This window comes from Manis javanica, chromosome X (assembly GCF_040802235.1).
Source record: "Manis javanica isolate MJ-LG chromosome X, MJ_LKY, whole genome shotgun sequence".
NCBI classification, from domain to species: domain Eukaryota; kingdom Metazoa; phylum Chordata; class Mammalia; order Pholidota; family Manidae; genus Manis; species Manis javanica.
This window is the reverse complement of record NC_133174.1, coordinates 4,500,037-4,524,702: the sequence shown is the minus strand read 5'-3', so window position 1 is coordinate 4,524,702 and position 24,666 is coordinate 4,500,037. Positions and strand designations below refer to the sequence as shown.

The window sequence follows — 24,666 nt, the reverse complement described above, 5'->3', positions numbered from 1 at the left end:
TGCTGATGCCAGCCAGTTCCCAGGATGACCTGAACGGGTTTTCAGGCTGGATCATGCACACGGAAGCCTGTTGGCATGCGGAGTCCGATTCTGCAGGTATACCCCGTCTGCATTTCCGACAGGCGATGCCTTTGGGCCAAGGACTGGCCTTTGCATACACGTGTATGGGCGGTGGGGCAGCGTCAAGCACTCACGTGAGTTGCCTGCTATGTCTGTGAATTCTTTTGTGATTTCTTTCTTGATATTCCACAGAGAGAAATTATGCAATTGCTGATAATGATTGAAAATCAATGAAAATGGTTTTAAAAATTAAAAAAAACACTCTTTATTCAACAATGCACACTTAAAATTGTTGCTCTGTCTCTATCCCCATATTGATATTCATTGGGTATTGAATTCCAGGTTGACAGTTTCTTTATAATCAATATTCAAAAACATCTGTCCACTCTCTTCTACCGTGCATATTTTCTGAAAATCTTTTTTTGTTTTTACTGCATATAGTATCTTTTTATTTCTCTGCTTTTAAAGTTTTCTTTCTATGTCTGATGGTAAGTGACATGATCATGGTGGACCCTGACTAGGAGTTCTTTTTGCTCCTTTTCTTGGGAGCCATCGAGGTTTTTCTAATTGTGGGCTTATGATTTCAATCAAATTTTTAACACATCAGCGAACATTTTTTTTCCTGTCCCATCCTCTGACTCCCTTCCTTCTGGGACTGTTATAGTGTCTCCTGGGTCAATAAGTCTCTGATCAGGTTTCTTTTTAATTTTTTTCCCCCTGTTTGCTTCATTTGGATAGTTTTTATCCCTATGTCCTCACATTCCCTGCAAGTGATCTGTTCTACAGTGTCTAACATTTTTAGAATCCCATCTGGCATACTTTTCATTGCTTCATTGTTACTTCTGGAAGTTCCACATAGGTTTTTCTGTGTTTTTCATTTCTCTCCCTTCTGTGTTCATGTTTGTCTACATTCCTGGACATACAGAGTAGATCTATAACAACTTTTCAAATGTCCTTTCCTGCTAATTCAACCACCTCCATCCTTTCTGATTATGTTTCTTGAGATTACTTGTTCACCCCCTTTTGTTCTGTATCCTAGTTTCTGCTTTCTGAGGATTTTGAGTTGGATACCAAATTTTGTGTTCTGAATTTTGCTGTTTCTCCAAAAAGTGTTAGACATTGTTCTGGCGTGTAGTCAAGTTGAGATCCGTTTGCTCTTCTAGAGGCTGGCTTTTAAATTTTCGTAGGGCAGGTTCAGAGCAGCCTTTAGTTCAGGGCTAATTTATCCCCCTTCCTAAGGTGCTGAGTCCCTGAGGACTCTGTCCCGTGCCCTGCGTATTATATAATCTCTCCGCTCTGACTGCTTGGAATGTGCGTTGTTAGAGTGTACGTCGTTAGAACTCTAGGAATTGTGCGTCCTACTGTTTTCTGGTTGTCCTTTCCTCAGCCATCTGTGGTTCTGCCCCTTCAGATCACCTTTCAGCCAAACATGCCAGGCATCCCCCAGCAATTCTGGGCTTTTCTCTCGGTGCACAGAGTTCTGTCCTTCCTGATACTTGGCCGTCAGGAGTCACCTACGTCAGCCTCCTCAAACGTTGATGTCTTTCCCGACTCAGAAGTCACAGGGCTGTCTGTGGGTGACCCTTTCCTGCACCGGGGATCCAGACTACCTCCAGCATCTCGTGTTTGGCAGTCTTTGGGTGCACGTCATTTGTGGCACCTCTCACGGCCCATTGTCCTTGTTGACCTGTTGGGCAACGTCTGGATGAAGTTGTTGCGTCCAGTTTGTCCAGTGTTATAGTTGCTTCATGGCAGGAGGTCAATATACAAAACGAGGTTACTCTGGTTTTTCAGAGTCTGTTCTTTATGGTTGCACAGTATCTAGGTTTAAACACTATACTTCACTCATTCCTTCTCATTTCAGACAGCCGTCCTGCCTGCTCAGCACTTTCTTGGACCTCCTTCCCTTTATTTCACTTGGTATCATTCCTGTTTTTCAACCAGATACTCACAGTGCTAGAATGGTTATTTGCATTTTATCTCTTTACTGAAAGGCAGTCAGAATGACAGCAGAAGCAGTGAGTTTATTCTCTGTGCCCCTGTCGTGGGACACACAGCTGACACCATTCAGATGTTGTTGAACATATGCTACCACCACTGGTTGTGCTAGGATTTGTACACGTGTCTGTTTTGGCTGGCACTCACGACACGGGCAGCTCTTTTAGGATCTGTCTCCTGCAGTGGATTCTAGGCTTCTCCAGAGGGTGATGGAGTCTTATCCCCTTTTACACTAGCATGCTGCTGGCTAATATATCAATTTATAGCTCAAATCCAGAATTTCTCAACTCTGGCACTGTGGACATTTTTTAGTTACATAATTCTTTGCAGGGGGCCATCCTGGGCACTGTAGGAGACTGGGCAGCAGCCCTGGGCTCCACCCACTAGATGCCAGGCGTGCTCCCCTCCCAGTCACGGGGACCAGAAACATCTCCGGACCTTGCCTAATACTCCCGGGGGTGGGGGTGGGGCTAAAATCACTCCTTTTGAGAACCATATTCCTAACCTAGGGTAGTTGTAATTTCCCTTGCACATTCATAAGGAAATAACATTAATTTTTATTTACATTAATTTTTATTTCACTCTGTGATGGTCCAATCAATCTAGATGTGGCATGATTTCCACACAGTAGTGTATAAACAAAGGAAAAAGAGATTTCAAGGAAGCTTTCTGTGATCTTTGGTTGCTTGGTAAGCATATATTTGATCTTCAACCTCTTTCTTGATACAGAGCCCCTAAAATTGCTTGGAATTTCCTAAAGGATGAAGGCATTCAAAGTGTCTTTGTTAAGTGGATGAGGTAACTTTGGGAATGCACCCAAGGATGGGCAGCTGGTTGCCAGGGGAACCAGCCTTTGATTAGAGGGTTGGAACTTTCAGTCCCATCCACAGACCTCCAGGGAGGGGAAAAGGGCTGGAGATGGAGTTCAAGCACCAGTGGCCAATGATTTAATCAAGTATGTCTGTGTAATAAAGCTTCCGTGAAAACCCAGAAGGCATGGACAGTGACTGTAGTGGGGTATGTGGTGGGGACTTGATAACAGGGGGAGTCTAGTAACCATAATGTTGTTCATATAATTGTACATTCATGATAGCAAAAAAAAAAAAACCCAAAAGGCAGGATTCAGAGAGCTTCCAGCTTGGTGACCACGTGGGGATGTGGGCACAGCTCCCAGAGAGGCCGCAAAGCCCCAGGCGCTTTCCCCACGCCTTCCCTCCCCATCTCTTCCGTGTGGCACTTCCTTTGGTATTTAACTGCTGGGCTAGTAGGTGGAATGTTTCTGTGAATTCTGTGAGCCGCTCCAGCTCATTGGCCGACTCAGAGGAGCTGGTTGGAGAATCCAGCCTGTAGCCGTTCTGTCCGAAGCACACGTGACAACCGGGATTTGCTGTTGGCTTCTGCAGGGACGGGGGATGCAGCCCTAGCGGGCTCAGCCTCTCCCTGTGGGATCTAATGCCATGTCTGGGTGCACAGTGTCCGAATGGAGCTGGGTCACCTGACACCCTGCTGGGAAACATGCTCGTCTTTCCTGAAGTATGATTCTGCTTGTAACGTGGGTGGCTGTGATCAGTTTCCAAAGGTCGGTGGTGTTTGCAAAATTCTGTTAAGATGGAGACCTATTAGAAATTTAAAATCATAAATCAGAGTAAACATCTACGTTTGACAACGTTAGAATGTATTCCATTTTTACGGGAAATTACTGGTGTGAGGATTTTAGGCAACCTATCATTCACCTATAGTGTACCCTGGGTTTCATAGAATTTCCAGAACTAAGAATTCTGATACTGATATTATCAGCCACCACTAATTTAAACCTTTCTATGTGCCAGAATCTGTGCTGCAGTACAGACTTCATTCAGAGTAATATTATGCACCAATCATCATTATTACCCTCCTTTTATATCTGCAGAAACTGAGACTTGCCCAATTAATCTTGAACCCCAAGTCACCCAGCTCCACCTTCCTGATGTATTGCTGCGCCGTGAGTGGAGGAGCAGGCTGTGTTTTCTTCTGTTCCCTTGTGTTTGCTGTTCCCCGCTTCCAGAACATTTTTCTGTCCTTCCCGCCACCCTTTCCCACTGAAGTCATCTGATGGTAGACGGCTTGTCTGACGAGCTTGCTCCTTGTCTGCTCCTTTTTCACCTCCTGAGTTCCTCCCTTACTTTCTGCTTCCACCTTTATATGAATGCAAATCGAACTGTTGCATGCCTTTCTTTGCCAATAAGCGCATAAACTGCAGAGTAGGCATACTTCTCGTACTTCTGCTCATCTTCAGAGTCCTAGTTCCTGGAAGGCCAGTTTGGCTGAAGAATCAGTGTATACGTGCTTCCGTGGGCGAGTTATTTCACAGGCACGTCTGGTAACGTCTGCAAACAAAATGCAGGCAGAAGGGGAAAGGAAGAAAGGATGCTCTAAACAAGATGCCCTGGCCATCCTTGATTCTCTAGGAATTTTTGGATTTCTGAAATTATTTTGTGTGCCCAAAGATCTTCCAGCCAGATTCTAGAGCATGGCTCCCAGTGGAGAATCTGACCATTGATTTCTCCCACATGAGGTGACACGTTTGCCTTCAAAATAAATACTAAAGCAGGCTTAAGAAGAGAAAGCTAGATACACATAAGATGACTGTAACTTACCAAGAGTATGTACTCACAGGAAGGGACTTCCTAGTGTGCATGTTTCTAATTTTCTCCTACATTTGTATTATTCATGGCCAAGGTCTGTAATTTGCCTGGGAACTAAATTAATTTTAATCACATCTAATAAATTTGTATGTATAATTGAGTTTCTAAGCAAATTATAATTGCATTTCCAAGCATAAATTAGAAACGTTTGAATTGAGAAGGCTTTTTCCTATTTCATGCATATGTAGTATTTAGATGCCTTCTTTGAAAGATACAACTGGTAGGTCTTTTTGATAGTATAATGTCTTTCTTTTTTATAGACATTATACATGCCCATTAAAACCTTTCTATAATAAGCTACACAAGAGAATATAACCAAACCATTACTCCAAATTCTACCATTGGGACTAGCCATTGTTATGTGTAGAGAAGAATTATCATTGCAAATCAAAGAGTGCTTTCTTAGAAACATCCACGAAAAAGGTTGGCTGTTGGGGGCATCTGGAAAATCACATTTGGGGAGGGATCCCACCATTCCCTAGTGATAAGAGGGGCTCACTGTGCCTAAACCATTACTCCAAACAGAGTGGTTTATGGTGAATACCTGCTTTCCTGCTGGGAGTCAGGATTTTTGCTGCATGCTAGGCAGAAGGTGCCTAGATGATCAGTCCCCAAGGCACACCCTGGGCATTGTGTCTCTGCTGAGGTGCCCTGGCTGACACATTTCACACATGTTGACAGAAGGGATTGGGACTGAGGAGTTAAGTGCATCCAGGGTGACTCTATTAGGAGAGGACCCTCGGAAGCCCGCAGCTGGTTTCCCCCAGACCGTGCCCCGTCCCAGTTTCCCCTTTGCTGACTTTGCTTTGCCTCCTATTGCTGTGGCACATATAACCGTGCGTACGACTATATGCTGAGTCCTGTGGGTCTCCCAAGTGACGTACCAAACCTGGGTGCGGTCTGAAGGACCCTGACACATTAATATTAGGCGACCATCTTACCTGGCCTCTCTGTACGCATGGTAGATTTTAATAATGCTTATAGCATAATATTACTTGAATATAACAGAAGAAAAAATAACCCCCACATTTTAGGGGGAAATTTTTATGAAAAATATGAGATTAAAAGCATGTTTTTAATTTCATATTTTTAAAAGTATTTACTGATGTCCTAAGATCAAGTTCAAGGTAAGTCACACTCACGTTTCTCACACGACTGCTTGTGTGCCCACCAAGTTGTCTAACACACTGTGTTTCTCATTTTTAGTTTTATTATATCAAATTCTCTTCCCTAACCAGAGGAGCTACTTTAATTTTAGTTTTATACTTATGTGATTGATAAAATGACTAATGTCTTTTAAGCTGATTTTTTTATACTTGGCTTTTTAATTTGGACCGTATCTTTGTTTATTTTTAAAAAAGAGTCCAGAGATACCATTTTCTTTGAGACTGTTCCCAACAGACTTTACCTCTTGTACTTGAAGTCCAAGTTGGATTGCGCAAATGTTTTTTCCCACATAATATGTAAGTATCTGCCTCATTTTCTTTGTGTACTGAGTTTTGTACCAGCCCATTTATTCTCGACCTGCATTACCTGTTAGGGGTTCACTACCACCGCTGTGATGATGGTGGTGGCCCTGGAGAACTCATCTCGGGGGATTCTGTTGTCAAGGTTATATTTCTGTTTATCAGCTGGAACAGAAAGAGAATCCACCCAGGCCCTGGTTCTCTGCCAAGGCTGCCGTATTGGACAGTTAGCACATGGTACAATTCTGTTGAATGGAACTGAATACCACATGCGACGTTCTCTCTATATCTGAGGCCCTCATATTTATGATTTCTATCATATTAAGATGCAATAATAAATGGGATGTTTTTATGTTCATCATTTCCATGATTACTGTACAAATTATTTTATTGTACAATACCCTGCTTTTTACACCAAACAAAATGACAAAATGAAGATAAAAGTTATCTTTCTCAAAAGTGTTCAAGAACCTTTACCGATTTCAGGTACTATTTCATTTTATTTTTATAAAATAAAAATTTTATAAATGAAAATATCATATTAAAAACAATTGTCACAGGTAAGTTGGGCTTCACGTATTACCCAGGTCAGGCACTGAAAAACACGTTTTACTTTTTTGGCTAAGAGATGAAATGTAGGAGAGATTTATAAGAATTAACTAATATTGCATAGGACATTCCTTAAAATATGAAGGATTTCTCACTAATACCCAAGTGTATTTCCTTTACTACTTTGCTCTCTGAATAATGATGCCCATTAGATAAGAAACTACTCTAGAAAAATACATGATCTTTCAAGGCTACTCCATTCTTAGTTTTCTAGAAGGTAAGGGCAGTAGAAAGCAAACAACCAATAAAAATTCATTACCGTGGTAACCATGATCTTGCTGAATTTTAAACTGGAGCCAATGACCTGGCAAAAGATTGCCATTTGTGCAGTTTGTGAAATTATTCATATGAATAGTTTTATAAAGGAACTGTGGTAGCATTAATTTTATCATTAATAATTTGCCTTCATAGATAGGATATAACTACGTAAAGAAGAAATACAGCATTTAGCACATGCATCTTGTGTTACCCCACCTTTGCATTTACTATGAAGCTGATGCCTGGTATACTCGTCATGATTTGGATAACATGCAGTTTTCCTAAAACTTGCACACCCCTCTTGACAAATCTATGAGTAACTAATTTTTGATAATACAGGATATATTACAGGCTTAATGGTCAGGAGGTTGCTCTCTGATACCAAATTGACCTTTGTTCATAGGATTTCCAGCTTGCCATTTGGGGACCAATTCACACAATTTCTTTATATGTAAAGTTCACATACCATTTTCTCCAAACTGTGCACATTTTTGTGCTTATTCCATTCACCTAGTACCTTCTCATTAAGCTATGATTGAAGGCATAGTGAGAGACCTTGTGTACAGACACCATATGCTCTCCAATTTATAAACAGACCGTTAATATTTTTTCAACCTAATCCAAGATAATTATCCAAGATAATTGATAGACAACATCAGAATTTGCCTTCAATACATAACAAACAATCAAACGGTTAAACAGAACCTCTCTGTATGGTTGGTTATTGTATCACATCCATGTGTTTGTTAAAATGACCTTCATTTAAGTTAAATTACTCAGACTATTTCTTTCTTATAAATTCCAGCCATTCCCTCTGTGCTGATTTTCTGAATTTAACTTGGCAGGAGCATGTTGGAAACTTGTGGCTAGTCACACCATAGAAGAAGCAGAGAGAAATTTCTATCTTGGATCTTACAACATTTTTTTGTCAAAATAACAGGAATTTGGAAATGTTAAACAGTAAATTTGTAGCTGCGGGAAAAGAAGAGAGACACCAATGACTCCTCTCCTATTGAGTACCCATTGTGTGCCACCTCTGCATAATAGGGCTTAGCTCTTTGCATGATCTCATGTAATATTCATATCATTATTTGTATTATCTCAAACCTGTGGACCAGTCTAGAAAACGCCAGTAGAAAGATGAACATTTTTGTTTCCATGGTCCTCAAAGTAATCATAGCAGGAAATCTCATTTTTGAATTCATACCAAAAAGGGAAAAGTTTGAGTAAATGTACAGAACCCCTTTTACAGCAACGGGAAGATCTGTATTACTGTGCTAATTAATTATATTATGATCATTCTTCTTTTACCCTCTTTGGGAAGAAATGTTTCAGATCTGGCTAGGGCACTGTTTTTATTGTTTTGAATTCTGCCTCATTAGCTCGGTAAGCAAGTTATTAAGATAAGAAGATACCATGTGTGCTTTCCTGTCCTTCACCCTTCCAGGCGGTGCTGGTTGGCACACAGATAATTGGGATAATGGGAGCAGAGTGCCCAGGTTTCTTATCAGATTCTCGACTCATACCTTATTGTCATGTGAAGAAGTTTGAAGTGAGGTGATCTGATTATACCCTGGTGCAAAGTACGTCACTGTGAGTTCCCCGTTAGCAAGCAGAAAACACTTGCCAGGTAAAATAAAATTATTTTTCCTTGGAAATCTCAGCCCCTGTGGCAGGTGGGGCGCTGATGATTTTGGTGACTAAGTATTTTCTTTCAGTGCATGTATCGTATACATTCTGTTGAAAGAGGAAAGCTGGTAACCATTCCATAAGTGTTACAGATCCCTTCACATACTTTATGGATTCCTAATTTAGGATTGGACCTAAATTTAGAACTTCAAAAGCCAATAAAGTAAAACCATCTAAATAGCTAACAGGAAAACGAACTTTGTGTGGAGTTGAGAGAAAAGCCTTCAGGACCAATCATGCTGTAAATGTTTTAAAGTTTTTTTCTATACTTAATTAGCTACAAATTTGTGGTACTTCTCTATTGAAACTGTGGCCTTCTAAGGTTTACCTGGAAAGTTCTTAAGTTGAGACACTATTTTAATCAACTCAATTCATGTTTTCAAATTTTACATGACTAATTATTAACAACCAGTTTTCTTAGGCATCCACCATTCTAATTCAAACCTTAGAGTTATACTTTTCTTACTAGTGATTTTAGTGTTCCACCTTCTATTAATGAATTTTTTACCTTGTATGTAATTGTAATAGACTATTGATGCCTTGATGTATGTTAAATTTACAATATCAGAAAGAGTGCAGTTATCGGGGAACACCACTATTTGATGCTACACGCATCCCTAAGGAATGGACACATTTCTATCTCTTACATAGGTTTTTAAAAAATTGTGGTAAAATACACAAAATGTATCATTTGCTGTCTTGACTCCTATGCAGATTTTTGATTCAATCTTTTTTGGGGAAAAGAAGCCTGGTGGAACAAAGCACACAGGCATTGGGGGTGCCCAGGGTCACTGGGCCATGTCTGTGCTGAAGCTGATTGGATTTTGGGTTCTCAGGGACATTTCCAGTCGTCCACATGGCAAATGATAGGCTAAAATCAACCCTCTTTTTGAGAAAGGGCCAGAGACATTCCTTTCTCTTCTGCCCACCCCCTCAAACCAGGGGCTTTGTTGATGGTGAGGTAGTTGCCTTTCTTTCTATTTTTTTGTTAGCATACCTTCGCCGTTGTGTGAAATACTCCCTGGTGAGTGGCCCTTACCATTCACTGGCACTGTCTCCTGCCAGGGTAGCTGGTGTTACCTGCCTGAGGAGAGGGAGAAGCTGCTGGCAGTGCGCGGGCAGGCCTTACAGGGGTTGCCCAGGTGTTCAGGTACCAGGTGTGCCCAGGTGTCCCAGGTGGAAGAGAGCCTTATTCAGGCACCAGAGAGGAGCCGCTGGCAGGGCGCGGGTGGGCGTGAGCAGGTGTGACCCGGCTGGTCCCAGGCGTCCCCAGGTGCTGGCAGTGGAGACTGCTGGCTCGTCCCAGTGTGGAGTGGTGGGTGGCACACTGGCACTCAGCTGCTTGGTGCCGGATGGGCCCTGGGTTTGTGCCCACCTGCGCCACCACGTGCATCCTTGCAGCCCTGCCTGCGACTTGACACCGGATGGTAACAGCAGGTGCCCTCCTACCTCCAGCGTCTGGACACTGCGACAGCGACCCGTTTGCCGTGGCCCATTTCAGATGACGCCGACCTTGGCATGCTCTGGCAGGCGAACTGCCCTGGCGAGCGCCCAGGCTGGGCCACGTCCACGCGGCACGGGAGCAGTTCCAGGCAGGGCGCCACTCTCCGCGTACCCAGCAGCATCCCGGTCTCTCCTGTCTGTGGCTTCTCACCGTCTAGGCCGTGGCACTGCCACATCCGGCTAGTGAGTGAGAGGGAGGCTGGGGACGTGCCATGGGCACTGCCTCAAGCTCAGGCTCGCAGTGGCCCCAGACTTGCCACTAGTGTCCCCAGGGCCCCTCTAAAGCGGGTAAATGGAGGGCCATGGAGTTCACCCGGCCGGACAGCTGTGTGGCAGGTGATAAGTGGGTTTAGCGGGACAGGCTTAGGATTAGGGAAGAGGTGGGTATGGCGGTGGTCATATTGCCAACCACCTCCCGTCAGACGGGGGGAGGGCCGCACAGAGGCATCGCCCCGTCCTTCCCTGGGTGGGGCCCCAGGAGCCCAGCAGCACCCCCTCCAGGGGCAGAAAAGGCCGTAGTAGCCGCCCATTGCCGCTCATGTCCTCGCCGTGACCGAAGGCTGTTCTCAACCGCTTTTCCTAAGGAAAAAGGATGCATTTGGTCGGGGTTGCTTTCCAAGACTCACTCTTGTCGGTGTGGCCCTGAAGTGACTCAGGGGGCACCTGTGCCCACTAATTTTTATTCTGGGCTGAGCTGAAATGCGGTCAGCGGAGGCTGTTCAAAACCAGCTGGGTCACCAGCAGTCCTGGGTCTCTAACGGCTGTTCGCCCGCTTACTGCCCCACTCGGTGGGGATTCCGGATCGGTAAGTGCACATCAACTCCGAAGGCTGGACGCTGTTACAAACGCCCCATTAACCGGACTTGGGCCCTTTTTGATCAGGTATCAATGTATGTGTTAAGTGCCGTGAGATTTATAAAGGTTCCACAGGCCGCCAGCTAACCCATTTTGATGAGTATTTATAGTGTATGGAGAAAATAAAAGGAAATGAAAATATATGTATATATACATAGTCCAAAGGGCCCCTGAAATGCTATTTCCCAAATGTTAATAACCCATTATTGGACAACTGCTTGGAACTCAGAATGTGATACTGTGCGAATGGGTGTATGTGCCATTGATGTGTATGTGTTGTGTGCGATCTGAAGTTACAAACTGTCGTATTCCTTTAGGAAGTTAGCATGAAATATTACTTCTTTCGCAGAAAAGAAAGCAAGTGCACTTACTCTTAAAACACTTGAGGAAAATGTTTGATGGCAGAAGAGTTTTGACCTGCCTTTCTGAGGTTTTGGACATTTGAGGTTCCATGTCTTTGATGGGGGAATTTTCCTCTTCTCTTCCATCAGCCTCTGTTCCCCAAAAAGAACTACGAATGCCTGACCAGCTGTGAGTTCCTCAAGTACATCCTGTCCGTCAAGCAGGGGGATTGTCCGGCGCCCGAGAAAGCCAGTGGCTTTGCCGCCGCCTGCGTGGAAAGTTGTGAGGTGGACAGCGAGTGCTCCGGGGTCAAGAAGTGTTGTTCCAACGGGTGCGGGCACACCTGTCAGGTGCCCAAGACGCTGTACAAAGGTAAAGAGCAGAGCCGAGTCGGTGCAGGGCACCTGCCAGCTCGGGGGTTTGTGTGCGTGTGGGGAAGCGTGTCCATCCACATGTCACCATGTCAAGAAAGACAGAACATTAAGAAACTTACTTTGTGCTGCATGTGAACATCTGAGAATATGAATGGATCTTCGACGTCAGCCACAGTGACGTCATATTGGGGCACAGCAGATCATTCACACTGATTACGTTTAAACTTAACATGTACGATGATGGCATGGTATTTTTCTCCACTAAGAATAAATCAGTTAAGCTCCACTGGGTACACTGGAGGAAATAGATAGAAATCTTTGGAAAATGGGCTGGGGATGGCACGCTTGAAAAATGTATAATAAATACACCAGTGTGGTGGTTTTTCTGTTGGCACAAGCCAGGAACAGAAGTGTCGCCGTGTGGACTTTAAACATCCTGATGAGTCTCCTGAGTTCCTCCATGGAGGAATTGCCCTCTTCCAGAGCATTGAGGGCGGGGAGGGATTCAACTCTTCAAAACATTCAGCACATGTCATAGTTGGCCTTTGTAGGCCATTTCCAGAGCCCTGAACTCCTCGTCGGTAAGCGCAACCAGCCTCTTGTCCAATGTCGTCCAATGTGACGACATTCTTTTATGCCAAACTGATGCTGATGTATTACGTCTGGTTTGGGTACCATCAGAGGACGCTGTGACACGTAGAATGTTAATACGGTTTTGGGTGTAATTTGAAGAGTGAAATAAATCAATCCCTAGGCTCTGTTCATCACAAGTAGAAAGAGGAATCTCTCTCACTTTCACTCACACACACCAATTATATGTGATTTCTAAACACAGATAAGTTTTTTAAAAAACTATGTACAAAAGACTATTGACCAGCGATGCGGGTGAATGACGTGCAGCTATTTTCAGAAGTCCATTCATGCAGCCCATCCTTGTCCTCTCCTTCTCCCTCTTGATCTTACTCAGAAATACTCTCATCTAAAACCTGTGTCATCCATCCTGTGTCTCTTCTTTCTGCATAGGATCCTTGGAAACCTGGCGTAAATAATAGGTCTCAAATTCAGAATAATTGAATTTCCTCTTCTCACCAGGTGATGTTTCTTTAATGGATTTAAAGCGTTATTGTTTTCGTTCCTCTCATCATAAACCACATAAAATCCCTACATAAAATCTAACACCATTCCATTTTTAAAAGTCTATCATTCTGAAATCTTTTCTGTTATTATAGATCATTTGCTGTGTAAGTATTAGCATTTACCATAAAAATAGGATGCTTTCAGAATGATGGTTGAAAACCCATTCGTAAAACCTTTCGTGTTTTAAAAGCAGGGCATTTTAAAGAGGTAATATAAATTAAAATATGCTTTTATATAAAAGCATTGAAGAATCAGTATGAATTTCAAATATGCTAGTTCACCGAGAATAAGGCAAACATTCTACGAAGGGCCAGCATAAATGATTATTAAAAGGTGCTTGCAGTTTAAACTTACACTTCACTACTTATGATGGATTTTTTTTTTTAAGTGCTGAAGTCAATCTTCTACAAAGTAGCTCTTTATTTGGATTTTTTTTTGTGGAGAGAGGCAATTCATGGAGAAGAAACCATGACTGGAATAAGCAGACTCTGAGAATGGCTTTTGCACGATGATGTAAGGATAATACTCTGTTTATTGGGAAAGCTCTGCAGGTGTACACTAGACAGTTTCCCCTGCCCTCTTCAGTACCCCTGAAGGCAGGCTGGTTTCCGCGTTCCGGGCGCATTTGCAGTCCTGGTGCGTGAGTTAGCCTGTGCAGCCAGGAGGGGCTCCACAGGAGCCTGTTAGAGCCTTGCATTGACAGTCTGAGCTAATTAACCACTTGAAGTCCCTCATCGCATTCCTGGAGTCAAGCTGCTTGCTCACTCTCAAGAGGGTTGTGGCCCCTCTCTCGGGGAAAGGGCCTTTTCTGATCCAGCACTGGGCTTTGCGAGGAGAAGAGCATGTTTGGAGCTAGACCACAGGCGTGTGCATCAGCCTTGGCAGATTAGAGTACCAGCTGCCGCCATCCCGCTCACCTCACGTTGCCCTATTAGTGCCCCAAAGCAGCCGGTGTGCAGGCCCCCCGATCCTTCTGCTTGTCTGTGTAATCTTTGCCTTGAAGAGGGACCCACTCCGGCGTCATAGAGATGATCTTATCCTGCTCCCAGTTCCTAAGAGTGACAGCTGAGGACTTGGTGATTGGTACCAGAAATACATCTAAGCCCTCTTCCCACCTGGCTGGCTCCCCTGTCAGGTTTCCTTTGACTCTATCCAACTGCCATAGTAAGACCCTAAACCTCAAGCCATCTTTGGGCACCATTGTATTAATATATGTTAATATATGTCATCGTACTAGTAGAGTAGAAGTTAATGAAAAGATCTCTTGCTAACAAAAATTTCTAATCTAATGAAATCACTGATTTATCAATTGTTTGTTTTAGGCTAAGGCATCAGGGGGCAAAATCAATACAACATCAGCCCCCACCTGGTCCAGGAGTTCCTTTCCGGGATAGTCCTGCACACGGCACTCACTTGAGTGGACAATTTTCCTAACTTTTGCAGTAAATTGATAGATATCCATCTCTATCCTACATTTCCTTTTATTGCTTATTGGGTTAATTAAAAAACATAACAAAACAAACACATACAAGCTTTCAATTTGGTTTCCTGCGTATGTACAGGGAAGATGGGGTACTCACTTTATAGGCAGCTTCAAAAGCTTTCTATGGTGGGAAACTGAGTTCTTAAAAACAGGACATTTTTGAAAAGGTGTTCAACAAAGGGATTCATTATATTTGAGCATTTGATTTGGTTCATGGTCTTTAGCTGATGCCTCTAAGCAGGTTAATACTTTATAGACCAGCATTACAGTTTGAAACAGTCCAAGGAACAGCAGAGCTTTTCATTCACCCTCCAAATAAAGGAAATTGTTAGCAGCATCCTAGAAGACCTGAAAATGTTAGCGTGGGTAGGTGAGGCCTGAAGGTGCTGGTTCTCTGAAGTGCGAACCTCAGTGGCATTGTGCAAGTTTGAACGGCTGACCTTCCACAGGTAAACTGAACGATGGCACGCCAGGCCCCTTAATTTCCCTTTGATTCCCTCCGTTCCTATTTTAAGTCTGACTTAGCCTAGACTGACTTCCCTCCAGAAGATGCTACGCTTTATTCTGCTCCTGCTCAAACTGCGGCCTCTCCCGACTCTCAGCTGTGCCCCATGGCTTGGGAGGGGAAAAAGAGGAGCTGAAACTGTTCTCCAAATGTAAAGATTCTGGTTAATGTGTGACTCTCCATTATCAGCATTTTCCCTCTACCATGTACGAACTAAGGATTACAGGTGTCTCAGTTTGTTCTTTTTTCAAAAAGATCTGATGATCGAGTTGATTCAGTAGTTCCATGAATATCTTAATGTCTGAAATAGTTAACTTTCAGGCCTCTGGGGATGGACTGATACCAGGATCACCCATTAATTTTTAGCATTTTGAATATAGTGACCCAATACCTCAATGTCATAGAAACACGAAATCTTGACTATGAGAGATATTAAGTAGTGATTGATTATGGAATTATTGCAACACTCTCTCTTGCCAGTTCTCATGACACAAATATTTCTACATGAATAATCAGATCTGGTGATTTGCAACTGCTGATTATCTCCCACCATTGACTTTTCTATCTGTATAGTTTCAACATTTTTTCAAGTATTGGGTTGCTGCTCCTTTGATTTCAGCAAACCACTTGTTAACGCTTTCAAGAAAAAAATGCACTTGTTCCCTATCATGGGATGTTACGTGATAGCATTTAAAATTTTTTAACCAATTTTGCATAACAGTTTAGATTTCAGATGACAGATTTGTTCCAAAACAATGAAAAAAGAAAAAGTTTGGTTACTTGCATAATAAAAAACACCGAGGAGTGCTGCGTTCCACAATCTGCTCATGCCGCTGGGAGGCTGAGTGAGCTAGCCAGGACCTCGGCAGGACTGCCTGTGGGAGCTGGGATCTGGGGGGCGCAGCCTCATCTGCACACAATTACGGCCCACTGCTGGAGTTTCTTCCAATCAAGGGATCCAGCTGACGTTAATGCAAAGCAGACGGGTCATTTCTTAACATGCAAATCGCAAGATTATTGTACATCATAATTGAAGAGATTTCTAAATGAAGAAATTTGAACTGACATTGCCTGATGCTCATTATGGTCGATTAAGGCTCTGGTAGTTGAATGATGTTTGAGATGAAAACCTTATAGCAAGGGGGGGGGGGATTTGGACGCACGGCTTTGCTTCTGATGAGTTCAGGTTACTCCAGCGGCTGGAGCATTTACTGTAGCTGCATTTATGCTAGGGGGGTGATACAGAGGAGAGCCAAGGAGAAAGATGCATTTGGAAGTCTTAGAGAATGTGCTCCAGGAGTTGAAAGAGCTAGTCAGGCCTCTTCTCTTTACCATGTGCAAAGAAATCAAGTGACTCGCGAGCTGTTCTCAAGAGGCCACGTTCTCCTCCCAGCTCCGCCCAGCCCTCAGTAGGAATATGCGGACCAGACGGATACTGGCAGGCAAGAACCGTACAAGGTAATCATTTGGTCCAGATTGGCTTCTCATCACTCTGAACAGATTTTCACCAGGCTTTTTCCTTGACCTAAAAAGAATATAGAGCTGCTTCTGGATTAAAATGATCATCTGTTAAGTTTGGGATTTCCATCCTATCCAGGATTGCCAGGGATTGATTTTTTTGTTTGTTTTATTGGATATCCAAGGCTCTTTTGTCTTATTCTTGCACCTCCCAGCATCCCATCATTTTATTGCACAGTATAACCTCAGAAGGTTCCAAGTCCTTCTGTAAGCACTGACAGTTCTGTCGGTCCAACAAAACCACTTCATCTTGTACAGTTAATACTGCTTTACTTATTATTTAGTATTTGCCTTTTAAAAAAGTAAGAGTAAACAAATGTTGGAGTAATATGACCTCGCTGGAAAAGAGAGGTGTGAGTCCTTGGAAGGTACATGGCTGAGAAGGAGGCAAGGAACGTGCGTTCTAAGTCTCCTCCCTTCCCCAAGGACTGTCAGGCAGAGAGGGCTTTCCCACCATCACAGAGATGTATGTCAATGTCTCAGCATCCCCTCATTTCTGCAGATGCAGGCTGAGGAGGTGGGTTGGCTGTTCCTTCAGCAAACACTGAACGTTTGCTGGGCTACAGGTGAGGTGTGGGAATGAAGGAGACAATTTCTTGACTTCTGGAGCTGAGCCTGGTGGGGAAGACAGACATGGTTGAATGAGAGAGGCCGTTACATGTGTGATTTGATAGGCACAGGCTGAATGTTGGGGCACAGGCACAAGAATGGAGCCTTTATTTCCAGGTGGGAGGTTCAGGGAAAGTGGTCCTGAGGGGTGGCATCTGGACTGCAGTAAATAGTGAATGTAGCATTTGGACTGTGCCTGGAAGTATTCAAGTGTCTGTAATCAGAAACTACAGGAAAAGACATCTCAGAGTGAAAAATGAAAAAACGACAATGGGCCGTGGTGGTATGAAGTGTGTGTTTCTAGAAAAGCTGGGCTCTACCTCTAGAAAAGAGGTAGATTGTGGGACAGCCCTGTAAACTGTGCCAGGAGGTAAACTGAAAGCAAGTGGGTATAGATCGTAGAGCTGGATGCCTTCCATGTGCTGCGGAGAGTCTCCCCTGCTTCCTGTTGAGAATGGGGTGCTACTGAATCGTCTAGAAAGGAGAGGAGACCATCTCTCTGCTCTCGAACCACCACCGTGAAGAGGGAATTAGAAAAAAGAGATGGACTTGCAGGCACCTGGGTTGGGAAGCTATTGTGCAGGTCCAGAAAGGAGAAGAAGGGCCTTAGGGAGTGCAGTCAGTGCAGAGATGGAAGGACCTGGGACTTTCGGAAATTATACTGAGCGATAAAACGGTGGGATGCTGGGAGGTGCGAGAATAAGTCAAAAGGGCCCTCGGATATGCAAAGCAGGGCGTCCTCGTGAAGACCTGTATTGCAGGAGGAGGGGTGCATTTTGGGGAGAGGCATTTGAGATGGGACTTGTTGAGCAGGCAGGTGGGTGGGTGGCACTGGGTCCAGAACCGTCAAGGACGTTCGAGTCCCAACGTCCAAGGGATCTGCAGATCTCTGCACACCTCCCCTTTTCTTTACTTGTGCCAAGTGGCTTTTCCTAATTCAAAATGTGGAAAGAGGCAGAAAATTCACAGAGAAACCTGAGATCAGGTCTTAACTCCAGACAACTTATACTCCTCAGACTCAATTACTTGGTGGTCAAAATGTAGGTAACTAACCGTTACCCACTTCATGGCATTAAAGTAATGACTTTACAGCAAAGTATAGGGCTGTGCGGACAGTGAGAACAGAGGTGGCATCAACTGTGGTGAATGCATTCCCTGGAAAATAGCTTTTGGAAATCAATGAACTTCAGCCAGATATAAATACACTATTTTGAAATTTTTCTACTCCATCCACCGAGATGCTTTATCTCTTGAAAATTTTCCCGTAGCATGAATTCAGGTCAAAATGGAATGAGTTGAAATTCAGCCAAGCTCACTAACATGCGTCAGCTGTTGAACATTTCATACTTGCATGTTTTCCCATTTCCTCTGTATTTAACTCAAGAAATGCAGAAAGAGAGCATCATCAACTAAATTTCTCAAATGACTTGCTGGTGGTTCGGGCAGATGCTCATTCTAAAAAAACACGATATTAATGGGAACTGGTGTTCTTGGATCTGATGGCATAGAACGTCATGAAGCTGTAGGCTCAAGCTAATTCCATTAGTCTCACATATCTTACTAGCATTATAAATTGGTTTTAGAATTCCCTTGCCATCATGGCCACTATTTTGACCTGTGGTTCTTCAATCTTTCAAACATGAGACAACTTGCATGCACCGCAGGGGCACAAAGACAGGAGGGTGATTACCTGCCTTAAAATGAGACACCTGTGAGCACTTTTGAAACGAGGCACTCACTCGGGCCAGAATCAGACATTGCACATTCATCATTTTCCAATTTTAAACCATAAACCCATAGGAAAGGGCCCCAGCAATCAACTGGGGGAATGCAAAAGACCCGTGCTTCAGAAATCATTCTTGTACGGTTCGACCACAGGAGAGGATTTAGCCTGACGGTTTTTCCCTTGAAAGCAAGCCTGCTCGAGATAGAAAGGGGAGCAAATGCCGGAGAATCGTGTTACAAGGGCGGTAGAAGGTATCTGTAGAAATGGGGCGTGAGGAGAAAAAAGGGTTTTGACTCTGATTCCCACCTTGCCTGAGTTCCACGTCTGCCGCGGGTGATGTGACTCAGTGACATTATTCTTTGTGAAGAACCCACATACAAAAATGGCTCTTGAGATTACCGTGAAGAAAGAAGTCCAGAGTCAGGAATCAATGTAGACCTTCTGTAAAAATGGGCAAGCTGAGAAAGAAAGAGGTAATGGTCTCCAGATGTGGGGGGCTGAACTTGGGGTCGTGAGATTTCCAGTGTGCATATGCAGAAATGAAATGAAATGACAGTGCAAGGAGGCGGGCCTCAGTTCGCAGTAGATGAGACCTGTCTCTCCTGCAGATGTCCTCCCTCACCGTGGAGTCCCCGAAAGTCACTTGCAGACGGTTTTAACTGATACACTCCTGTTTCAGGTGTTCCCCTGAAGCCCAGAAAAGAGTTACGATTCACAGAACTGCAGTCTGGACAGCTGGAGATTAAGTGGTCCTCCAAATTCAATATTTCTATCGAGCCTGTGATCTATGTGGTGCAGAGAAGGTGGAATTTTGGAATCCATCCCAGCGAAGACGATGCCACCCATTGGCAGACAGTGGGCCAGGTGAGTGCTTCTTAATCTTCATTTTTCCCCCTGGAGGTAACACCCATGCCACACCTACAGGTGCACCTCCATCAGAATAGCCTGAGTACCGAGAGAGCTTAACCACAGGTGGAAATAGTAGCATGTGTATCTGCGCAAGGCAGCATGAGCATCGTAGATACGACCTAACTGTACAACTAGAAGACTGACTGTTGGCTTCATTTGCTCAAACTGTGTGTGGAAGGGAGATAGTTTCCTAAGCTGAATGCTCACATTTGTTTCTGCCAAGAGCTGCACTTCCTCGAGATAAACTTAAAACCTAATGGAGTAAGGGATGCGGAATACCACGAGACTAGGTAACCTGGTATTTGATCGTCTGCATCACTTTGCTTCTCCTTCTCCTGCACGTGAGCCATTATTCCATGCAGAGACTCCAGTAGTGCAGAGGGCGGTTCATATCACAGACCGACCGAGTGGAAGTAGCCAGCAGCTCAGCAATCTTTGTTAAGTGCTTTCCAAGTCCTGGTCAACTTACAGATCGAGCGCCACCTGACCCCGTAGCTCTCCTGGAGTTTGTCTCAGCACGGCAGCGTCCTTTATTCTTGGGGTGGGAAAAGCAAAACATTTTCTCTCGTTTTAAGAGTTGTTAAATGGACTACCGTGTGCAAGGAAACAGCACGGATACGGACAAAGAGCGCATTCCCAATATGAAACCGCTTCATGCGTTTCCACATTGGTCAACAGGGAAGAATTCCCACATTATTGAAAGGCTTAGGAAAGCAACTGACAGGAAGAGCCTCTCTTTTAAGCCTCCTTTCCTGGAGAGAGAGAAGACCTTGCATGATTCTAGTTCACCACTTGGGCTCGGTGGCAGCACATGTAATTCTTTCCTTCTCGGTCAGCTCCTTGCTGCACGTACCAGGCTCACATCCGTTTTTCAAATTCAAGGCTAAAACTCTGAAGGGTGAGGTCAGTGCAAGTGTCGTTCCAAAGTCTGCCACGCGAGGCAGAAAGCCACGTGGAGGGGGTTCGTATCCTTCCTCTGATCTCGCAAGCGTTTAGCTTCTTTTAGATATTAACGTGAACCCGTCCTCATTTCCAGGAAATGGCTACAGGGTGAGGTTTGAGAGGGTTTCTGTTCGGTTCTCCTCCTCCAGGGAGCAGCCAGGTTGAGCCCAGCATGAGGCATAGATGAGGCATAGAACGGGGGTGTTTATTCCATGGCATCGGTTTTCAGGGCTCCCATCCCATCCAACACAGAAGCAGGTGTATTTTCCCTTAGCTTGATGAAGGAGGGAGTGGGAAGACCATAGAAGTTATCTGGTATCTCAGAACTACAGCAGGAGAGAGAGCAGAGCCTACAGGCCACCTCCACCCTCAGTATCAGTTTTTTTCTCCTTTTGACGTTTTGTTAGACAAAGATATATTAACACACCTTATCCTTCAGGAACACATGCCTGGGTCCTTGCAAATCTTACTTGATTTACTCGATAGCAAAGAAAATTTAAGTTAACATGTCCTTGCAGAAATTGCTCACGTTCAGTGGATTTTCCTATTTATTTCCAAAATTATGTTTGGCATGCCAGCTAAATGGGTATTTTCTTTCTGTAATCTCAAGATGATTTCATTTTCTTGTCTGTCATGTAAGATCAGCTCATGTGTATCCTCACTCATACGTAGAAATTGGTTGATTAAATCCCTCCAGTGTTGTATTTAAAAATCTGTTAACCAGATTTAAAAACAGCCCACACACTTATCATAAGGTTTGGACTTCCAGTCATCTTTGAACTCTTTGGGGTGAAATATTTATGAATGGGGTCAAGCTATTGAAGGCTTCCCAGAAATGCCTGGTTCTGTGACACTCTCCTCATGACAGAGCCTGATTAGCCACACTTGTCCCCAAACGTAGAGGAAGGTTAAGGCTGTGTTGTGCAGGCTGATGAGTCGGTGTCTTTATAATGCAGACCAACTGACGTGTGTGGGTAAAAGGGCTCTCTCTGCTCTGTGACGTTTCTCCTCAGACCACAGATGAGCGAGTCCAGCTGACTGACATACGACCCAGCAGGTGGTACCAGTTCCGAGTGGCGGCTGTCAACGTGCACGGGACCCGAGGCTTCACTGCCCCCAGCAAGCACTTTCGCTCCTCCAAAGGTCAGCCTCGATTTCCTGGCCCCACACTCCCAGGCACACATGGCATGCACACTCCCCGTATCTCTGGGTTCATAGTTAATGCTGGCCGACAGGTGGCTTTCTGTCTTTAGCGAGTGGGACCAGATGCGTTTGCGGGCACTGTGTGAATTTATGATGAAAGACATCATGGGGCTTTTACCTTCAGAGATGGTGGAATAAGATGGGGCTTTGTCCACTTTGACTTGGTGCTTTCCCATTATCAGCCTCTGCTGAACCTTCGCCTCAAGACAGTCTTCATCAGGCACCGTTCAATTAATTTTTGGAGGAAAGGGTTTCGTTTGAGCTACATTAGACTATGCAGCTTTTTGTCAAATGATTATTAAGTAGAGTGTGGATTCATCTCTTCAGTTTCATAACATCCAGAATTTAAGGCCTTCCTGAGTCACTTTATCTTTATTGTCAGTATGTCAAGTTCCTATTTTTTTGGTATTTCAAAACCATTGTACAATCTGATAAATAGGAACCATATAACATTTTTGATTAGGTTAGTCTGTGATCCTTGAAAAACATAATTGGATACTAATACCTCCAAGTTTATTTCCCCAAATGTGTTTAGATGGCTGTGTACCTTCTGAATTAATTATATAAGCGTGGCTAATCACCAAGATCCTGTTTTCCAAATAATAGATTGGTCAGGTTATCAATCTACTCATTACTAATCTGCAGTTACTCTCTTCCCTGAGGGCTAATTTAAACTTACTTTGAACAACATGCATTGTGATATTAATGAATAATGTGATACCTCTCCATCCTTCATTATGGGAACGTTTGCACCAGCTACTATAAACTGCAATTTCTGTTCCATGATCGGGAAACTTATGTTTCAGCTGATCTGTTTCTCAGTGTATACTGTTGCCACCCCTTTCTCTGCAAAATCGTCATCTTCAGTGGAAAACTTGCAACCAAAATAATTTGATATGTGGATTCAATTACAGTGCATGTTGTAGACTTTGAACTCCTTCTTTTAGAAAGCCCTTTTAAGAACAGGAAGGGGCATGTTTCCCCTGCACTGAGGCATGTACAATATGCATGCTTGCAAGTGAAAATGATAAAGACATAAAACCTTGTCGGAAGACTGGTTTCCCCACTGGTCTGATGATTTAGAGACCAGTGGGTTCAGATGCGATCCAGGCACGTTGTCATCCGAATGCTGCCATCTGTTTGGCTGCCTGGGGATCCGGGCTGGTGCTCTCAGGTCTAGGCCACAAATTCAGACATGAGGCAGTAGTGGTTCCCAGCCTCTGCAGACAGATGTTGAGGACCTTTAAGAGGAGCCGGGTGGGACCTGGCAGAGGTGTTTTAACAGCCCCCAGGGCTGGTCACGTGCATGCTGATTACTTAAGAGGCATTCATGCTGGGCAAGCTGCAAGGCCATGCCATCCCAGCCCTTCAGAGTATATCTGAGCACCTTCACAGTCTAGAATGACAGCTGCCATCCTTCACATTTAAATGGGCTTTCGGTTAATGGAAACGCACCAGTTTGGGGAAACACTGCAGTCACTGTTGAAATGTTCTATTTCCTGCTTTTACAAATACCCGCCAAATCCAGACTTTCGTACATCTCATTGTAGGAGCATTCTAGATTTCTGTTCTTGCATTTCTTGCAAACCAAAACTGTCTAAACAGGATGCATGATGGATTCTACTTTGGTTCCAGTGGCAATGTGTCAGAGAAATGATGGGAGTATAATAAATCCACTAAATGGTGCAATACATTTCTTCCAGGATTTGTCTCAAGGATACCTAACCGTCTACAAGAGGGTATCACATCTTTCCCTACCCTACTCAATCTCATCAAAAGTACAAAAGTGCCTGCCTTTCTGGGCCAAAAAAATTTTTTTAGCTACTTTATTGAAATTTGACTTACAGGCCATAAAATTCTACATCTTCGCTGAAACTCTAGCAGATAGAATCTGTGATGAGTTCTGCCCAGACATTTTGGGTTCGTAAGAAGTACAAGAACAGAAATCTAGAATGTTCTTCACAGGGAGATGTGGGGAAGTATGGATTTGGGGATATCTGTAAAAGCAGGAGATTGAACATTGTAACGATGGCTGCATGGGTGTCAAAACATGGTGCGTTTTCATTTCATAAAAGCTCATTCAGTCCCACTGGACCCCAGACCTGCAACTGTGCAAGCTGTAAGCTGTGCAGGGGCTCCCAGTGGCTTTCAGGATGAGTCGTTGCTTCTCAAAGGTCTGTTTGAAGAGGAAGCAATCATCTTGTGTGTTTGAATCGGGTACAGTCTTCATAATTTAGGGCTGGGTTTAGGGAAAGGGGAAGGGATTTTTTTTCATCTACCACGAGTACCTCTGAAAATAAAAGTAAAATTAAAAAACTTGAGAAAATGGGTTTCATTTAGCTTATGCTTTCTGCCTGAGAGTCATTGGCTATAAGCATGATTTTCAAGGAAAAGCCCAAATTCTTGTCATCCTCTTCTTTATGGTTACGTTTAAATACAAAATTAGTCTGTGCTTTGCCAGGACGGACCGGCTGTTAAGTTCATTTCCTTTTACCTCATTTATTTTCCTCTAACTCCTCAAGACTAATGATTTTTATAAAAAACTCTTGAGCTGTGTTCACAGATTGGTAACTCATTTTCATGCTTTTTCCCCCTCCTGGTGAGTACCGTTTTGATTGCTAACCCCTACCTGCTGCAGAAGAAATATGGGTAAAATCTGTGGGTTTTGCTGGCAACAGAGAAGCTGAAATAGAGGCTGCAATCATGTCTATCATCACTTATTCAAATTCTCTGTGCTCTCTTTCCCCTGGTATTTGAGATGGAAAATTGGCTTCAATATTAGCAGTTAAAATCACA

The 24,666-nt window shown here is 43.8% G+C and overlaps 1 protein-coding gene across 2 annotated transcripts in view; it reads left to right on the top strand.

The window, feature by feature from the left end:
- Positions 1-24,666, top strand: part of ANOS1 (anosmin 1) — a 154,390-nt gene that overhangs the window by 101,008 nt on the left and 28,716 nt on the right. For both annotated transcript variants that reach the window (XM_037013428.2, XM_037013427.2), the window contains 3 exons: positions 11,614-11,836; positions 19,496-19,680; positions 21,681-21,810. In XM_037013428.2, the coding sequence (XP_036869323.2) occupies positions 11,614-11,836; positions 19,496-19,680; positions 21,681-21,810 (538 nt within the window). The remainder of the gene's footprint in view (positions 1-11,613; positions 11,837-19,495; positions 19,681-21,680; positions 21,811-24,666) is intronic.